Source organism: Solanum dulcamara, chromosome 4 (genome assembly GCF_947179165.1).
Source record: "Solanum dulcamara chromosome 4, daSolDulc1.2, whole genome shotgun sequence".
In the NCBI taxonomy this organism is placed as follows: Eukaryota; Viridiplantae; Streptophyta; class Magnoliopsida; order Solanales; family Solanaceae; genus Solanum; species Solanum dulcamara.
In genome coordinates this window covers 38739222-38758854 of record NC_077240.1, presented here as the reverse complement: position 1 = coordinate 38758854, position 19633 = coordinate 38739222, and the positions used below count along the sequence as shown (strand labels likewise).

The 19633-nt window shown below is 35.1% G+C and overlaps 1 protein-coding gene across 1 annotated transcript; it reads right to left on the bottom strand.

Moving 5' to 3' along the window:
* Positions 1 to 122: 122 nt before the first annotated feature.
* Positions 123 to 1696, bottom strand: LOC129884204 (uncharacterized). Its single transcript, XM_055958543.1, has 3 exons — positions 1237 to 1696; positions 1027 to 1104; positions 123 to 691 (listed from the first exon to the last, which is right to left on the bottom strand). Exons 1-3 carry the CDS (start codon positions 1694 to 1696, stop codon positions 123 to 125), a joined length of 1107 nt encoding a protein of 368 aa, XP_055814518.1.
* Positions 1697 to 19633: the final 17937 nt, after the last annotated feature.

The following is a 19633-nucleotide window of genomic DNA, read 5'->3' as shown; positions in this document are numbered from 1 at the left end:
TCAAAATGGGCGAATCAAGTGAGGATTCCCCATCTGATTCTTCATCTTTTTCCAACTTTTCAGAGCCAAATGATTGGATTTCAGGCAGCGAACGCAAGTTCTAAAAATTTGCATTATCTTTCTCAATTTGCTCCTTGTCCCAGTTCCAAAGCATGCTCATCTACTACAACATCTCTTCTGATGGAAATACTTTTTGTTTTCAAGTTGAAAACTCTATAACCTTTAGCTTGCGATGAATAACCAATAAAGATCCCCAATTCACCTTTTGGTTCAAGTTTTCTTCTTTTGACTAAAGGAACAAGAGAATAGCAAATCGAACCAAAGATTTTTAAGTGCTTGGCAGATGGTTTTGTTCCACTCCAAGCCTCAATAGGAGTTTTTTTATCCACAACTTTAGTTGGCAACCTATTTAACAGATATACTGAAGTATAAACAGCTTCTGCCCAAAAGCTTTGTGGTAGTTTCTTTTCAAGCAACAAACATCTAGCCATTTCAACAACAGTCCTGTTCTTCCTCTCCGAGACTCCATTTTGTTCGGGTGAATAACTTACTGTCAACTTATGATCAATCCCCATTTCTTCACAATACTTATTGAACTCATTTGAAGTGTATTCACCACCATTGTCCGATCTCAAAGACTTCAGCTTACAACCACTTTGTCTTTCAACAAAAGCTTTAAAGTTCTTAAAAACTAAAAATACTTGGGACTTGTTACTCAAAAAATACACCCAAGTCATCCTTGTTAAGTCATCAATAAAGAGAACAAAATATTTATTTTGTCCTAAAGATGATGTCTGCATAGGTCCACACACATCAGTGTGAACTAATTCAAGCTTTACAGTTGCCCTCTAGGTAGCACTTTTAGGAAATGATTTTCTGTGTACCTTACCCATCTGACATGCCTCACAAACTTCTTTAGACAGTGAGATCTCAGATAACTCTTTAGTCAAGTCTTTCTCATACATAGACTTTAAAGTAGCATAGTTAAAATGCCCATATCTTTTGTGCCACAACCATGACTCATACTTGCAAAATTTGCACTATCAAACTTCTCATCTAAAGGAAAAGATTTATCCACCATTTCTACTTTAACAATCAAACTATCTTTAGAGTCAAAAACCAAACAATGTTTGCCCTTAAAAAATAAGGAACAACCTTTCGACATCATTTGAGCCACACTTAACAAGTTACATGCTAAACAAGGAACATACAACACATCATGTATAAACTTTGTACCTTGTGTAGTTTGAAAGGCAACTGAACCCTTTCCATGTGCATCCACTATTTCACCATTTCCCATCCTAACTTTAGCTTTGAACGACTTGTCAAGTGTGTGAAACAAGAGCTCATTTTGTGACATATGACTCGTGCATCCACTGTATATGAACCATGAGGATTTGTTGCTTGTGTTTTCTTCGTGAGAAGCCATAAACAAGCTTTGTTCTTCCTTTTCTGACTCTTCAATAAAATTTGCCTGTTGTGCATGATGTTGTTGTGGCTGATTCTGCTTGAACCTGCAATTTTTCTCAATATGAACCATCTTTTTACAGAATCTACACTGAATGGATGGCTTTCCTTTGAACCAACAGTCCTTCTCTTGATGATTGGTTCTTTTACAGTGGTTGCAAGGTGGAAACTTCCCTTTCTTTGAAGATTCTTTCCATGGTTTTCCCTTTCCTACTTTATCTCCTTCCATCCTTCTATTGTCCTTCACAGGCTGCTTCCCTTTTATATTATGCCTGAAATGCCACTTCTGCTACTTCTCCATCTCTTATACTTGATCTTTGTTCTTGGGTTTGCAACTTGCTGATCAGTTCTGCAACCGATAAAGTCTTCAAATCACAAGATTCCTCTATTACTGAAATCTTGGACTCGAACCTTCCTGGTAAGCTTATCATCATCTTCTCCACCACCTTTGAATCTGGAAAGGTTTCACCAAACAAACTTATTTTGTTTACAATTTCCACAAGTTTGGAAGAATACTCTTTCACAGTATCTCCTTTTTTCATCCTTAACATCTCAAATTCTCTTTTGAGAGTTAAGAGTTTGACAGCCTTCACTCTATCACTTCCATCGAACTCCTCTTTTAGCTTCTCCCATGCTTCTTTAGGTGTTTCACAAGTCATTATTCTTGTGAAAATCACATCTAAAAGTGCTGAATGAAGACATGTGATAGCCTTTGGTTTCCTTGACTTCGCATCTTCATAAATCTTCATTTGTGCAACTGTTGGATTTGGTCCAAGTGGAGGAGGATCATCTTCACTTTCTATTATTTCCCATAGACTGAGAGCTTTGAGGTCACGGGTTCAAGCCTTGGAAACAGCCTCTTGCAGAAATGCAAGGTAAGGCTGCGTACAACAGACCCTTGTGGTCGGGCCCTTCCCCGGACCCTGCGCATAGCGGGAGCTTAAGTGCACCGGGCTTCCCTTTTTTTTAGACTGAGATCTTTGAGATAAGCCTTCATCTTTAGCTCCCATATGTGATAATTTTCTCTTGTAAACATAGGAGAGCCTGCACCCAAGAAGTTGTTGGATGCCATGTTACTGCTGCTCAGCTCTCACCTTAGAAGAACTGGAGAAACCTTAACTTTCTTGCCTTCACAGATCCCTCAAGAAGAAGGGCTCTTGATACCACTGTTAGATTTTTAAACTTGTAAAAAAAAATAAGGTTCAACTGAACTTCTTTTCATTCATATGCCATATTACCAAAGGCTTAGACACATATAGCTATATAAGTTTTTCAAAAGTAAGTAGAGTATATACGTATCCAATCACTATTGACTTTCTTACAAAACATATTCCATAAAACAAGGACTACCTTTCCTTTACAAACTAAACATAATATTCAAAAGAGAACTATTAGACTAAAGACTATCTAGAAAAATCTCATTTTCTAAAAAAAAAAGGCTTTAACCAAAATACCAATACTAGGGGAAAGAGGTCGAGATTGATGTTGGAAATCAGACCATGAAGAGTTGTGATAACCTCGAACTCTACCATACTAACCTTTGTTATTTCTACCACGGCCTTATCCATTGGAGTGTCCTTTTGCGGATTGATTTCCATTAACAGATGGAGACAAATTAAAAGTATTCTTCCCTTGAGTGGACGCTAGCAAAGTAGTTTAAGAATTTGACTCTTCAAAAGTACATGCATTAATGTGGGCTTCTTCAGTTAGAAGAAGTGATCATAATATAGGGAAGGAAGGAAGCGTGACAGTAGCATTTAATCTAGAAACAAAGGTTCGATAGGATGGAGATAATCCTTGCAAAGCTTGAGTGACAAAATCATTATCAATTACAGGTTTACGAATTGCCGGAAAAGAGCAGGCAATAAAGTGAAGTTGTTGAAGATAGTTTAGATGTCTCACAAGCATAGTTCAAAAGTGTGTTAAGAACCGCTGAAAAAAGGGTTGCACTAATCCAACTTAATGCAATAGAATCACATTGAATCCATAGCCTAAAATCAGCGTGCTCGGGTGGTGGACATGGTACGATTCCATCTACGAAGGAAAGAAGGTTGTGAATTTTAAGAACTGTGAGAAAAACTTTCTTAGAGGTAAGATAGTTGACGTATGTCAATTGGATAGGAACAAAACCTTTGATATTGAAAATTGTTGGAGGGGGAGTTGGAAGGCCAAGAGAAGAACGATTCAAGGTGATTTGAGCAGAGGGGGCGATTTGAGATGAGAAACTTTCTGGCCCCATGAAAAAGATCGTTTAGGGCTCTTGATACCAAGATGAAAGAGATAAAGTGAAGGGTGAATTGTGAGGCTTGCTCATTCTTTATTCTTGTATTTATAAGGAGAAGTTATAACATATATCTATAGAAAAGATAAGTACAACAATAAATACAAATAGAGTTCTGCTACAACTAGTATATAATTGTTGTAAAATAGACTAGATTAATAATTTAAGAAGGAGAAAATAATAACAAGAGAGATAATGAGGGAAAGAGGAAAAGAGAGGAGTTGTGCGTGTTTTTCTGTATGTATTCTCACATTCATTTGCACAGAATGTGCATATTATATAGGCATCACAAAGAGTCAATTTATTGCCTAACTTGCCCAACTATCCAAGTGGGTGGGTCCCACTTGGATAGATATATCCATACATAACACTCCCCCTTGGATGTCCACGTGTAATGTGCCTCCATAGATATTGTGCCTCGTTAAAACCTTACTTAGGAAAAACCCAGTAGGAAAAAGCCTAGTGAAGGAAAAAGAGTACACACATATGGTAATACGCCTTGAATGCTACCTCATCAAAAACCTTACCAGGAAAACCCAGTGGGACAAAACCTTGGTTAAGGAAAAAAGAGTGCAGCACGTATTTTACTCCCCCTGATGAAAACTTCATTTGATATTTTGGAGACGACACATTCCAATCTTATATCTTAGTTTCTCAAAGGTTGATGTTGGTAATGCCTTTGTGAATAAATCTGCAAGATTATCACTTGAACGAACTTATTGTATATCAATATCACCATTCTTCTGTAGATCATGTGTGAAGAATAATTTTGGTGAAATATGTTTCGTTCTATCTCCTTTTATGAAGCCACCCTTCAATTGAGCTATGTACGCGACATTGTCTTCGAATATAATTGTGGGTACTTTAACATCATTTTCTAGACCACATCTTTCTTTGATGAACTGTATCATCGATCTCAACTACACACATTCTCTACTTGCTTCATGAATTGCTATTATTTCAGCATGATTTGAAGAAGTAGCAACAATGGACTGTTTTGTAGATCGCCATGATATAGCAGTTCCTCCGTGTGTAAATAGATAGCCTGTTTGAGATTGAGCTTTATGTGGGTCTAATAAATAACCTGCATCTGCATAACCAATAAGGTCTGCGCAACCTTTGTTAGTATAAAACAAACCCATATCAATAGTACCTTTCAGGTATCGCAAAATATGTTTGATACCGTTCTAATGCCTTCGCGTTGGGGATGAACTATACCTTGCCAATAAATTGACAGAGAATGTTATATCAGGCCTAGTTGCATTAGCAAGGTACATAAGTGCACCAATAGCACTGAGATATGGTACTTCAGGATCAAGAATTTCTTCACCCTCTTCTGGAGGTCGAAATGGATCCTTTTCCACTTCAAGTGATCGAACAATCATTGGAGTACTTAATGGATGTGCTTTGTCCATGTAGAATCTTTTTAAGATCTTTTCAGTGTAGGCAGATTGATGGACAAAAACTCCGTTTACTAAATGTTCAATTTGCAGGCCTAGACAAAGTTTTGTCTTTCTGAGATCTTTCATTTCAAATTCTTTCTTTAGATATTCAATCGCCTTTTGGACCTCTTCAGGGGTTCCAATGAGATTTATGTCATCAACATAAATGGCGAGTATCACAAACTCTGATTCCATTTTCTTAATAAAAACACATGGACAAATGACATCATTTATATAGCCTTCATTTATCAAGTACTCACTGAGGTGATTATACCATATGCGCCCTGATTGTTTCAGACCATATAATGATCTTTGGAGTTTTATTGAGTATACTTCTCGAGACTTTTTAAATACTTCAGGCAATTTTAATCCTTCTAGGATTTTCATGTAAATTTCATTATCAAGTGAACCATAAAGGTAAGTTGTAACCACATCCATTAGGTGTATTTCAAGATTTTTATGTACAGCTAAACTGATGAGATATCGAAATGTTATTCCATCCATAACCGGTGAATATGTTTCTTCATAGTTGACTCCGGGTCTTTGAGAGAATCCTTGTGCAACAAGGCATGTCTTATATCTTACAATTTCATTTCTCTCATTTTGTTTTCTAACAAAAACTCATTTATAGCCAACTGGTTTTACACCTTTAGGGATTTGGACTACAGGTCCAAAAACCTCACGTTTAGCAAGTGAGTCTAATTCTGATTGAATTGCCCTTTGCCATTCTGGCCAATCACATCTACGTTGACATTCTTTGATGGATTTAGGCTCAAGACCTTCACTATCTTGCATGAGGTTAAGTACAACATTATATGCAAAAACATTATCAACCGTAATTTTAGACCGATCTAATTTTATCTCATCACCGAAAGAACTTATTGAAAGTTCTTCATTCACTTGAGTCTCGGGTTCACTAATTTCTTCAGGAATATCAGGATTACTCAAATCTTGACTTTCTTCAGGAGGTTTTATTGTAGTATCATCTTTATTATTTCTCACGCTTCTCTTTCTAGGATTTTTATCCTTTGAACCCAGCGGTCTACCACACTTCTGGCGTGTTTGGGATTCAGAAGATATGATACTTGTAGATGGTCCTTTTGGGACATCAATCCGGATAGGTACATTCACTGCAGGGATATGTGACTTAGTTATCCGTTTCAAATCAGTAAATGCATTTGGCATTTGATTTGCTATTTTTTGTAAGTGGATAATCTTCTGGACTTCCTGTTCACATGTGTGGGTACGTGGATCAAAATGTGATAGTGATGAAACTTTTCACGCAATTTCTTTTTCTTTTTCGGGTTCCTTTTTCTCTCCCCCTAATGGAGGGAAAATTGTTTCATCAAACCGACAATCGGCAAATCGAGCAGTGAATAAAACTCCAGTCAACGGTTTAAGGTATCGAATTATGGAGGGTGAGTCAAACCCAACATATATGCCCAACCTTTGTTGAGGGTCTATTTTTGTACGTTGTGGTGGTGCTACAGGCACATATACCGCACAACCAAAAATTCTTAAATGGGCTATATTTGGTTCATGACCAAATACTAATTGCGATGGAGAGTATTTATTATAATGTGTCGGTCTGAGACATACAAGTGCTGCTGCATGTAAAATAGCATGACCTCAAACAGTAATTGGCAATTTTGTTTTCATTAGTAGAGGTCTTGCTATCAATTGTAGGCGCTTTATAAATGACTCTGCAAGGCCATTTTGAGTATGAACATGAGCAACAGAATGTTCAATTTTTATCCCAATTGATAAGCAATAATCATTAAATGCTTGGGATGTAAATTCTCCAGTATTATCAAGGCGAATGACCTTAATTGGATAATCTGGGAATTGCGCTCTCAATCTTATTATTTGTGCTAACAACTTCGCAAACGCCAGGTTGCGAGATGATAACAGGCACACATGAGACCATCTAGATGATGCATCTATTAGGATCATAAAATATTTAAACAATCCACTAGATGGATGAATAGGTCCACATATATCTCCATGTATACGCTCTAAAAAGCCAGGAGATTCGATGCCAACCTTCAGGGTCGATGGTCTGGCAATTAATTTGCATTGATAACAAGCAGCACATGAAAATTCATCATTTGTAAGAATCTTCTGGTTCTTTAACGGATGTCCAGTTGAATTTTCAAGAATTCATCTCATCATTATTGATCCAGGATGACCTATTTGATCATGTCATAGCACAAATATATTTGGATCAGTAAACTTCTGGTTTACGATCATATTTGCTTCAATTGCACTAATTTTTGCATAATATAGGCCAGATGACAAAGTTGATAATTTTTCCAAAATATATTTATGGCCTGAGACACTCTTGGTAATGCCAAGATATTCAGTATTCATTTCATTTAGTGTCTCAATATGATATCCATTTCTGCGAATATCTTTAAAACTTAATAAGTTTCTAGGAGATTTAGAATAGAATAATGCATCTTCTATAACAATTTTTGTTCCTTTAGGCAGAATTATAGTAGCTCTTCCGGAGCCTTCTATGATTTTTGAATTACCAGATATTGTATTAACATTAGCTTTTCTTCTAAGTAAATTGGAAAAATATTTCTCGTCTTTAAAAATAGCATGAGTTGTTCCACTATCAATTACACAAATATCCTCTTGATTTATCATTGATCCAAATAAGATTTGAGGCATTTCCATATTTTCTTTAATAAGAAATAAAATACATATTAACACATGGTATATTACATAAATTTTATTTATTTACATTGACTAGGAAAATACAAACATCATATTTAATACAGATAAAAAGAAATATATTTACATATTATTAGTTTTATCAATATTCATATTTTCGTCCAGAAAATTAAAGAAATCAGCTACATCCAAATGCATGGGCTCAATATTATCTTCAGAGATAAAATTCGTCTCTGGATTATTTTCTTCCCTTTTCAGAGATGCCTGATATAGCTGAACAAGGCATTTTGATGACCGACAAATCCGCGACCAGTACCCCACACCTCCACATCTATGACATATTGTTTCTGAATTATTCTTCGGTAAAGCTTCTGGCTTTTTACCCTGCCTTTTATATTGCTGGTTATTTCTCGGTGTCAGTCGAGCATCATGATTAAAATTTCTTCTTTGACTACGACCACGACCACGACTGGGGCCATGGCCTCTTTCTCGTTGGTTAGAATTTATCTGATTCACTTCAGGGAGTGGCAAAGAACCAACTGGCCGACTATCATGATTTTTCATTAATAGTTCAATATGTCTTTCAGCAATAAGAAGGTGAGAAAGTAATTCAGAATATTTTTTAAATTCTTTTTTGCAATATTGCTGCTGCAGGAGCATATTCGCGGGTGGAAATGTGGAGTATGTTTTTTCCAGTTTATCCTGCTCAGTGATCTCTTCTCCGCATAAATTTAACTAAGCTATAATTCTAAATAGAGCAGAATTATATTCAGTTATATTTTTGAAATCCATTAATCTCAAATTTAGCCAATCATGACGAGCTTGTGGAAGCATGACCAACTTCAGGTGGTCATATCTTTCTTTTAATTTTTTCCACAATTTAAGGGGGTCTTTTAATGTGAGATATTGTAATTTTAGCCCCTCGTCAAGATGGTGACGGAGAAATATCATGGCTTTAGCACGATCTTGATTGGATGCCATAATGTCATCTTTAATGGTGTCTGCCAGACCCATTGATTCTAAATGAATTTCGGCATCAAGTGCCCATGATGAGTAGCCTTTTCCAGAGATATCAAGAGCAGTAAATTCAATTTTAGAAATATTTGTCATTTTATAAAAATAAAATTAAATAAAACTCTTACCAATTTTATTACCTTGAAAAATTAGCCGGAGCCTCGTGCTGATAACTTGTTGTAAAATAGACTAGATTAATAATTTAAGAATAAGAAAATAATAACAAGAGAGATAATGAGGGAAAGAGGAAAAGAGAGGAGTTGTGTGTGTTTTTCTGTATGTATTCTCACATTCATTTGCACAGAATGTGCATATTATATAGGCATCACAAAGAGTCAATTTGTTGCCTAACTTGCCCAACTATCCAAGTGGGTGGGTCTCACTTGGATAGATACATCCATACATAACAATAATAGGTTAATCACAATAGGGCAATAATATAAAGCCGCTCAATATCTTTCATCCTCTACATAACGTTCTTAAGGTAGAAATTATTTTCTTAGTTTCTTATGTCGGTTCTTAAACTTACTACGGAGGTACATGGCTAATGAAAGGGATTTTCTCTGTTCTCGACATCACTAATATGTTAGTTTCTACCCACATGTTCTTGATATATATTATGTGTTTGTGTTTGTTGTTTATAACTCATGTTAGAAGTATGTTACTTGAATGCTTCTCATATGTACTCTTTTCTAATAATTAGCATCATGAGCCACACTTACATTCAAATAGATAATATATAATATACGTATATGTAATTATGCGTGCTTTTCTTCTTAATTGAGAACTGGCGGCTACATCTAATTGCCATGAAGTAATTGTTAGGAACAAAAATAATTAGGTGTCATGCGGAAGCTAGCAAAGCAAACTTCGAATGATCATGAATAAGAAGACAAACGAAAAATATATCAAAAGAGACACAAACATTTAATGTGGTTCAGTCAACTGACCTACATCCACAAGAGGAGATGAGCAATCCACTATAAATATGAGAGTACAAATAATCGAGAGAAATAACCTCACACAATTCACTCAAAATAAAAAGAGGTTCACACAAGTGCTAACGCAACACTTGTGTCTCACCGTTTCTCCCCCTAGACAAAACTCTCAAAGCTTCTAGGACTACATTGTGAATGATCCCAAGTTAGAAGGAATACGCTTCTATTTATAGAATCATAAACCTTTTCCTATAAGAAAAAGGACTAGCCAAATATGAAGACATTGTGTTTTTCTTTCAGAAAAAGAAAAACCTAATTATACTAGAAAAGTCAGGGCAAACACTCAACAATAATTTTAGTTTACTGTTAGAGTGTTTCATTAAACTTGATTGTCAAATTAAAGTGTGGATTTTGAATTATAATAATTGAAACATAATTGCACCAAGAGTCCTTTTCCTTACTTTCTCTTAATATGTGATTAAGAAAAGAATTATTTTTGTCTAAGTAAAAACTATCTTGGGTAGAGCATTTGTTGATAATGGTTGTGAACTCTATTGCGACTGTGATTGAAACTTTTTATTAAATGATTTGTTTTGGATTTGTATGTTAATGAACCAATGGTCCATGATTCTTGGAATCATGTTGGACTGTCATTAATTAAAAATAAACAAATTATACACTATATGGGCACAAATTTCTCTACAGTGTAATGTTCAAAGACTTATTGCAATTATTGTATTATTTTCTCATATATTGTAATTATGTGTGTGTGTATATATGTGTGTGTGAGAGAGAGACGGTACTTCTAGTATTACCGTGGTAATCTAAAAAGACTATTAGACTTCATATGATTGCAGAGTATTACCATGATATATTTATCCATCACATGTTCTTTTGGCATCAAGTTCTATTGTCTTTGTATATATGAAGTACTCTTATTCTTTGTTCTACATGCTTTCTATTTGAATTAAGGGCAACATTAATTATTGAGGAGATTATTGTTCAGATCTAACCTTGTCAGACATAATTATTATTCAGTATGCACTTTGTCTTACTAAATATTTTTTGTTAATATTGTGCAAATATTGTTCATGCTTTAAATTATCTGTTAACTTTACATTATAGAAGGTGTATTATATTTTATAAATTTGTCTATGTTTATCACCATTAGAATTGGTATATATTCATAAAGGTTTGAGAATAAGTCTTATCACATCAATAGGATAAGATATCAGGTTAAAGTTTCGGTGCGCCATGATAATAAGATGTTGGGTTCAAGTCACATCGATTTATGGCCTCATATATTTTATATAGATAAGACATTGGGTTTAAGTCCTAACGCATCATAATAATAATATAATGATAATTCAAGCAAAATTATGTGCTTTTGATGAAAAGTCATGAAACATGTCCCACTAAATTTGTTTCATTCTCAAAGTGAATGTGGTAGTTGTGCATAATATGTTTGAAAGAAAACAAGTGGTTGAATAATACATACACATGAATGTGTAATGAGGTACTAAGCTAGCATAATTTGATATGCTCAGATAATTGTGTTACATTGATGAAGAATGAGAATGTTTGATATATGCCAAAAATACATATCCATTCTCTGAAATGAATGTGATAGTATTCAATAAATCTTATAAATACAAATGTGCATCTTATCGTGATGGGATCACGACTCACCTCCAGAAGAGGTAGATTAATTAAGAAGAAATAAATCTGAGATTTATTTTTGGAGTAGTAAATCTGAAATTTACTAAAGCAAAATACACATGTCATGGTAAACTTGGAATTTACTTATTAGACATATATCGAAGAAATAAAAAATTCATCAAAAAGTGTTGTTTGTTCTCATGATAAGTTGATTGGATCAACTAATGTTGGGACTGAACTTCCTAATTCTGAAAAGTATAAAAGGTGAATATAGGCCAGTTCACCTGTCATGTGATATGTGAAATAGATGCATCTATATGATAATCACATGTGCGTTTATTGTCAACTCCAATTTGACTTTCTCAAAATTACTTGTGCAAAATAATCGAGTTAAGAGAACAACTTCCAGATGATGTAATCAAGACAATTCATCTTGATAATGTTAATTAACTTTCAAACTTGTTTGTCATTAAGTGCCTCAGATTAATAGTTAAATCATTGCTTATGAGAATAAAGTTTCATGTGTTGGTTTGAATTATGATACATTGCATACAATAGTACTTATATGCATCAGATTAAAAAATAATTATGATCAATTTCTCTCTCAATTGATTTATGGTTAGGGACGAGATAATTTCCATCTAATAATTGTGACATGCGGTATATGATTAATGAATATACCATGATGCATAAATATAAATTCTCTAAAATAGATTGAGATATATGTTAGTTGTTCTAACATAAGAGCGAGATAAGAAGCAACCAAGAGTTGCAAATTCTCCTATTAAAAATCTCTAAAGGATAAAGTCTACGACATGCGTGAAGCATGATAGAACAATCGGTTCTATATAAAGCGATCCTTGAAAAAGGAGAGTAAATTATCAAAATGATCATAACAAGGAGGCAACATGCTCTTAAAGAACGTGCGACATAACATTTCATAAAACCTCATGAGAGGGATAGGTACTCGAAAATAATGAAGCGACGAGATATCAATAAGTTATGTCACATTACGAACCAATACAAAATGATTTATTATTGACGATATCTTTAATACAATATAGCACAATATTGAAAAAGATCATGAGGATCCAAATTCTACGATCTATTAAAGCATGTTGGCGTAGAAATATTTATCAGGAAAATGATGCATCTTGGTAAGCGTAAATATTATTTGACTTGCAATCTAGACATTAGAAGATGTCATGCATTTAAATATTGGATGTTCTCACTTGACAAAATTGATATGAAAATATCTTATGGGTTCAAAATTCATTAAGCATATACAAGTTTTTCAAAAACTTATTTATAATCCCCATATGAATTAAATCAATCAACAATCCTTTGTATTGTTATGCAAGTTGATGACTTGAATTGAAACTCTTGAAGAGTCATCAAAAGGCTTAATGAAATTAAAGTGAGAAACTTGCAGAATTATTTATTCCTGGAGGAAGAATTTATAAAAGGAGATCGAATGAAACACATTTTGCCAAAGCTTTTCTACATATATGAGCTTCAAAAGAATGGTGATATCAACGTGAAACAGATTCGTTTGAGTGATAATGTGGCCTATTTATTCATCAAGTCACTAGCAACTACAACATTCGATAAGATGGTGCACAAGCTTGGAATTCAAAAATTCAAGTCTTTGGATTGATGTTCTCATTAGGTGGAGTTAATACATGAGGTACTTTTTTCCCTTACAAGATTTTGTCCCATTGAGTTTTCCTTATAAAATTTTTAATGAAGCATCAAAATGCGTATTATTAAGATATAAATACTTTTTTCCCTTCACTAGGATTTTTTTCACTGGATTTTATCTAGTTAGGTTTTAAAAAAATATATAATCTATCAAATAGACATTCTAGGGGGAGTGTTATAAATATATTTGTATTATAGTGAATGTGTATTATGTAGATTCCTTGCAAGAAAAATTAGGAATCCTACTGAAGGACCAAATCAGTTTTTCCCTATAAATACATGGGTTTTCCTTCATTATAATTGATCTATGAATATCCCTCAATCCTTGAATAACCTTCAAGAATTTTTTTTTTCTCTTCTCCCTACTTTATTCTTCTTATTGTTTTATATAGCTTCATAAAAAAAAAGATTGATTCTATGTTTAACTGACTGTATAAATCCAGAGATAAATGTATAACATCAATCAAACATCATATAAATCTAATATCAAACAAACCTAAAATATCCCACCTTATTTCGTGCACCAGACAACCTCTAAGAATTCAAGAAAAAATAAATGGTTATAATTCAAATTCTTTGTTAGGTTCTAGTGAAAATGATATTTTGGAAATCAGAAGTTGTAATATCTCAATTCTTAAAAAAATACTTTTTCGTGTGAAATAACCATTTTGCTCTACTTCTTAGCATTTGTATGCTTTATTTATATCGTGGAAATATTGGTGCGGTTCTCGATGTGATCGAGTGGAATTTTGGTGAATTTTACCCTTGGAGTGAAATTTCTATGGAATGGTTGACTTTGGTCCATTTATCGAGATCTGAGCATCGGATGGAAATTCTGTCAGTTCTATTACATCTAAAACATCGAGTTTAGTCTAGTTTAGTGTTTAGTTAGAGCCCCGAGACCTTAAAATATATTTTGAGTACTTAGGCTAAATGTTAAATTTTAGGCATAAGAGGTTCGTGGGGGTATTTTGGTCCTAATAACCCTTTTTTGGAAATCCTACGATTTTATTAATTTCGAAATGACGAATTAATGGGGTAGCATATCGTATTTATTTTTGTAGGACCTCGAGGGACCGATCGAAGACTTTGAGTTTTATCTAATTTTTACTGCAGGTCCATTTCCTTCTTCGTGATTGCGATGGTCGGGCCCGCATTCTCGAAGAGTTCCCTCTATTGTTCCTTGAAATTGCATCTAGTGACCCCGCATTTGTGGAGTATGTTCGGCCAGTGCTTTGCGTTCGCGGCTATGAGCCCGTGTTCACGAAGAACATTCCTATTGTGCTCCGTAATAGTGAAGGGTAGTGGTCCGCAATTGCGAAGAGTGTTTTAGGCATGAATAGTATTTAGTCGAGAATTATCATTTCCACCATTGTTACACAATGGAGCTTAGGAGAGGCGATTTTTGAAGCAATTGTTTGAGGAAATTCGTTGTAGTAAGTGTCTTTATCTTTTCTAAATCATTTCCTAACGATTTCATCTTCCAAAAACATTTCAAAATCAAGATTTCAATGTGGGTTTTGGAATTTTCTCCTAAATTTTAAAATTAGTAATTTCATGATTTTGAACTTGATTTCTATCCAATTTTAATGAGTTTTTCAACCACGAACTCTCCTTAATGTGTAAAACCTGATTTTCAAGTAAAATTCCAATTTACCTTTTTCGTGTTCGTTGTGATTTTTGGATGATTTTGACTTCGGTTCTTAAATCTTCTAATATTGGTATTGTTGAACTCTTTTTAATAAATTATTTTCATTCTTGATCGTCGGGAATTATTTTGGAGATCGTTTGGTTTAAGATGCTTTAATAAAGTTTTCAGGTGAAGTTTTTAACCTTTGAGGTAGATTTGGTTATCCTTTTTGTAGATTGAATTGGGTAATTGATCATTCTTATGTCATAGACTTTGGGATGGGATCATACGTATAATTTGGGTTGTGAATTACATTGTGATGCCCGTGTGGAGGACTTGATTATATTGTGTTTTCCATATGGGGGCTTATATGTGTTGTTTAGCCCGTGTGGGGGACTTAATTGTATTATAGTTGTTTTGAGAGCATGTGATTCATGAGATGCTTGTGAGAGAGGCTTATAACACTAAAATGACTTGTAATGCCTGAGTGGGGTCCTGAGTTCGGATATTATCATACTTTGAAAAATGAAATGCTTCCTAAAGGGTGCTCACTTACATCAAACGAACTCTTTTCCACTATTTTTTCTTATGAGGGTATATATCATAAAATAGTTGAGTTTTGAGAATTTTTAGACCTTTGATACATGTTGAGTTTATTAATGTCTTCATGTTATATGGGTTGTAATGAACGCATCCTCACTCATCATATCATGTTTTTGAGAGATTGAGAGATATGGAGACTCTTTTTGAGAAACAAAATGAGACATCTTTTTAGATCTTTGACCACGAGCTAGGTTGCATGTTGATGAGATATTGAGATTGTTATTTTTTTATATGGACTGCGAGTCCCTCATGAGTCGTTGTTTGGAATCCTTAGCTCGATAAGGTGTATACGACAGATTGTGTGACAACCTTGATTCCACCGTACCACCACATCAATGCATTATCTCATTGCATTACATTGATATTTTAGTTATTTGACTTATGTGTTGATATGTGATACTATTTTGATCTTATGTGTTTACTTTACTCATGTCATTTCTTATAAATTGGGGGAATCAATGTCGAAGTGGGACTCTTTAGGAAGAGATTTCCTTAGTTTATTTCTTAAGTTTGATTAATTCCTTATATTCAGTCGGTCAAACCTACTCAGTACATGTTAGAGTACTCCTCGTGGCGCTTAATCATCTCTAGCGGACAGGCTTATTTCAGAGTGATGGTGAGATCCTATGCTTCGGATCACCATTTGTTCCATCTTCTATTTCAGTCTTTATTACTATTTGGAGACTAATGATGTACTTCATACTTAAATTTTATTAGATACTCCTTATACTTATAACACCAAGTTTTGAAAAATTCTTTATTGTATTTTCTTTCCTTTCGTTTGTGGCCTGACTTCCTTTTAGGAGTCTCGTATGTGAATTATTGTTCGGTTTAACATCAAGTTAGGTTTTGAGATGTATGTAATCATGACATCGGCTTTTGGGTGGTGATAAATTAGTATCAAGAGCGCTACATTCACCAGTCTCATAAGTTAAAGAGTAGGGTGTCTAGTAGAGTCTCACAGATCGGTACATAGATGTCCATACTTAGCTTTGAGAGGCTATAATATACTTAATTGGAGAAATTTATTCCATTAATTTCTTTTGTGCGATTTATTCATATCAAATGTTGCATACATCTAATTTATTCCTTCTACACAGATTGTAGGACTAGAGCCTGAGACATGGGATGTGAGATCGTATCTACTGCCTGAGCCCTAGTCCGTGGGTGAGGCAGGGGAAGTAGCAGAATTAGAGGGTGTGGTCGAGAGAGAAGATCTACACCTAGTTGAGGACGAGCTAGAGATGCATCACATGAGCCTATATAAGAGCATGAGGGTGATTTTGAGCAACAGAGACCATCCCAGCCTCCTACGGTTATCGGTAGCACCCCTATGCTTTAGGAATTGATTGTCCGGTTATTGGCTAGATTGGATGCTGCCCCAACTCCTAGTGTTCTTGTTGGTACTTCATGCTCTGCTATTACAATTGGTGCTACACCACCAGTTTAGGGCCTAGTGTAGGATTTCAGACTCTCCATTCTTCTTCAGTTCCCTTTATTGCACCTCTGAGATTTTAGCACTACCAATTTTTGCCAGTGCAGCCATATCAGTGTTTGAGTAGAAGAGTTTTGAGAGGTTTGTTAGATTCGCACCTCCCAGGTTCGATGGTACGACAGGGAGAAGGCTTATGATTTCTTGATTGAGTGTCTGGACAAGTTGTTTAACCTGGGCATTTTAGAGGCATATAGAGTGGCTTACACTTCATACCCATTTGCATGAGCTTCCAAGGAGTGGTGGAGATTGGTTCTTTCTCGCAGACCTATCAGTCCTCCTATGATGAGTTGGGAGCAATTTACTAAGGTGTTACTAGAGAGGTTCGTGCCCTACAATCTCTCTGATCAGCACAGAGATGAGTTTGACAAATTGGACTAGGGTTCATTACCAGTATCTGAGTACGTCTCATTTTCATGAGTTGTCTTGTTATGCTATATAGTATTCCTACAGAGTTTGAGCGGATTCATAATTTAGTGAAGGGATTCATCGGTTATCTTTAGGAGGACACAACCTCTTTTGTGTTATCAGGTGGCTCATTTTAGAGTATTATGGACCATGCCAGAATGATCGAGAGTATCCAACATGCTAGATGCACTGGTGCTAAGAGGTTTCATCGTCAAGGTCAGTTTAATGGCCATTTATCTAGAAATAGTAAGTATTTGGGTCCAAGCACTCAGGGATATCAGGGCAGGCCAGTGCATGAGGAGATTCAGGATACAAATAGTGTGGGTGAATCTAGGGTTGGTTAGACTAGTCATGGTGGTTTTTTGGGTTCGGGAGAATATGCTGACACTTCTGGTTATCCTCCACAGGGTTTAGGTCCTCGAGGCTGCTTTGTTTGTGATAAGTTTGGGCACAAGGAAAAGGATTGCCTATACCACTCCATAATATTATAGCCTAGTCTAAGTTCAATAACTAAGAGAAAACATGAGGAAAAGGAGAGAAGGATAGATCTTTAATAGGCTACGAGCCACTCTATTGCCCGTAGAAGGTCATACGAGCTGTAAGGTGGGGTTCGTAGGACCCGTGGATACTTAGCAAAATTTTAGGAGCTTGAGTCTCTTTCTACAAGCCCAATTGATGATCCATAGGTGGGCCTGTGAGCCATAGGAAATGGCCTGTAGATCCTACCCTCTGTAGAGCCCTCAGAACTGAACCTACGACTTGCCATGACGATCCGTTAATAGTTCTACGACCCGTAGGAGGTGGTCGTAGAACCCCTTGACATTTAGCAAAAATTCAGTGGCCTAGGAATATTCCTACGACCAATATCAAAGACCCGTAGAAGGGTGTAAGAGATGCAAGAGGAATTCTATAGACTCCACCTTCAGAGGAGTTTCCTAACTCTTATGAGTTAGTAGGATGGCTCGAGCAACAGTCTATGACCCATAGGAGTTAGTCGTAGACCCATTTGCCTCAATTTCCAATAAGTCCAATATTGAACCCAAGACCTACGATGAGGACCCTACAGTCCGTAGGAGTTCCTACGACCCATAGGAAAGGGCCTATAAATGGCCCAATCTATTTTAATGAGGAGTATTCCGGTCTTTTTCTCACCTTTCCAAACTTAACCCAAGATATTTTGGGACTAAATTTAACCCCTTATGAGTATCCAATGTGTATTTTCTCTCATTAACACTTAGAAAATTTTGAGAGCACGTATTGGAGAAAAGGAGAAGAGCTAGCGTTCGAGAATTCCAAGCCAAATCTTTAATTTTCGCAAAGTTAATCTTCATTCCAGGTATGTAAGGCTTTCATAGTATTGGACAAGTTTGTCCACATGCCCTACATATATCAAAATTTCAGAAAATAGTAATCTAGGGTTTCATTCCTTGATTTTGAGTTAAGCCTATTGTTGAATTTTAATCCAATTCTTAGGTTATTGTATCCATATAATTGAGTATTGTTGTGATAATGTTCATTTCTATATTTCAGTATGAACCCTACTCCTTCAGTTGATCTTTTTTAGTATTTGAAAGGAGATCTTTTTAACCATATAATTGCTTGAATTGATTTCTGAAAAGAGTTTTAGAACAGTTTCAAAGAAGTGTTTTAAAGAAGAGTTAAGAGAAGAGTATAGGGAACTAAGTATTTCCCAAAGATTATATTTTAAAGAGAAACATTGAATTTCCTCTTTTAAGAGACTAGTTTGAGTAACTACCTCAAATCCAGAAAAGATAGTATTTTTAAAAATTGAGTTGAGCATGAGTATATATTCATTGAGAGTAGTATTCAACACCGATATGGGGATGAGTTCAAACAACTCATAGTTCTCATAAACTATGTTGCCAACATAGGTAAATGATTCATACTTTTTAGATGACTTCCTTATAGTACTTAGTGGATCCAATAGTTGAGAGGTCTTATACCTTGGTAAGGTATAGGACGGTTCTGGCAGCGTGGGCGAGATGTTGTATCATCACGTATCTCATAATGATAGTTTTTGGTTAGAGAATATCCCAAATAGAGTTAAAGAATATTTTTATAATATTACTTTATATTGTTGAGTTCAGAGATGAGTAAGTATTTTGTAAAGGTAAGTGATCTTATTTTTTATCTTTTTACGTCTAGTTGAATACATTCTATCCATTGCAGTCTTTTCTTTCAGTTATTTTGCTTCATCTATATTACATACTCATAGATTCAATGTATGGGTGTCATTTAACCTGCATCATTTTATGATGCAAACACATGTGTTAGAGATCATCAACTGGCGTACCATTG

What these genes read in the sequence shown, in the direction of transcription:
- LOC129884204 (XM_055958543.1), bottom strand. Translation starts at nt 1,696, where the DNA reads ATGGAAGGAGATAAAGTAGGAAAGGGAAAACCATGGAAAGAATCTTCA. An exon ending in TGCCTTTCAAACTACACAAG is followed by an intron (nt 1,105 to 1,236) that starts GTACAAAGTTTA and finishes TTGACTCTAAAG; the next exon opens with ATAGTTTGATTGTTAAAGTA. An exon ending in TGATAGTGCAAATTTTGCAA is followed by an intron (nt 692 to 1,026) that starts GTATGAGTCATG and finishes AAGTATTTTTAG; the next exon opens with TTTTTAAGAACTTTAAAGCT.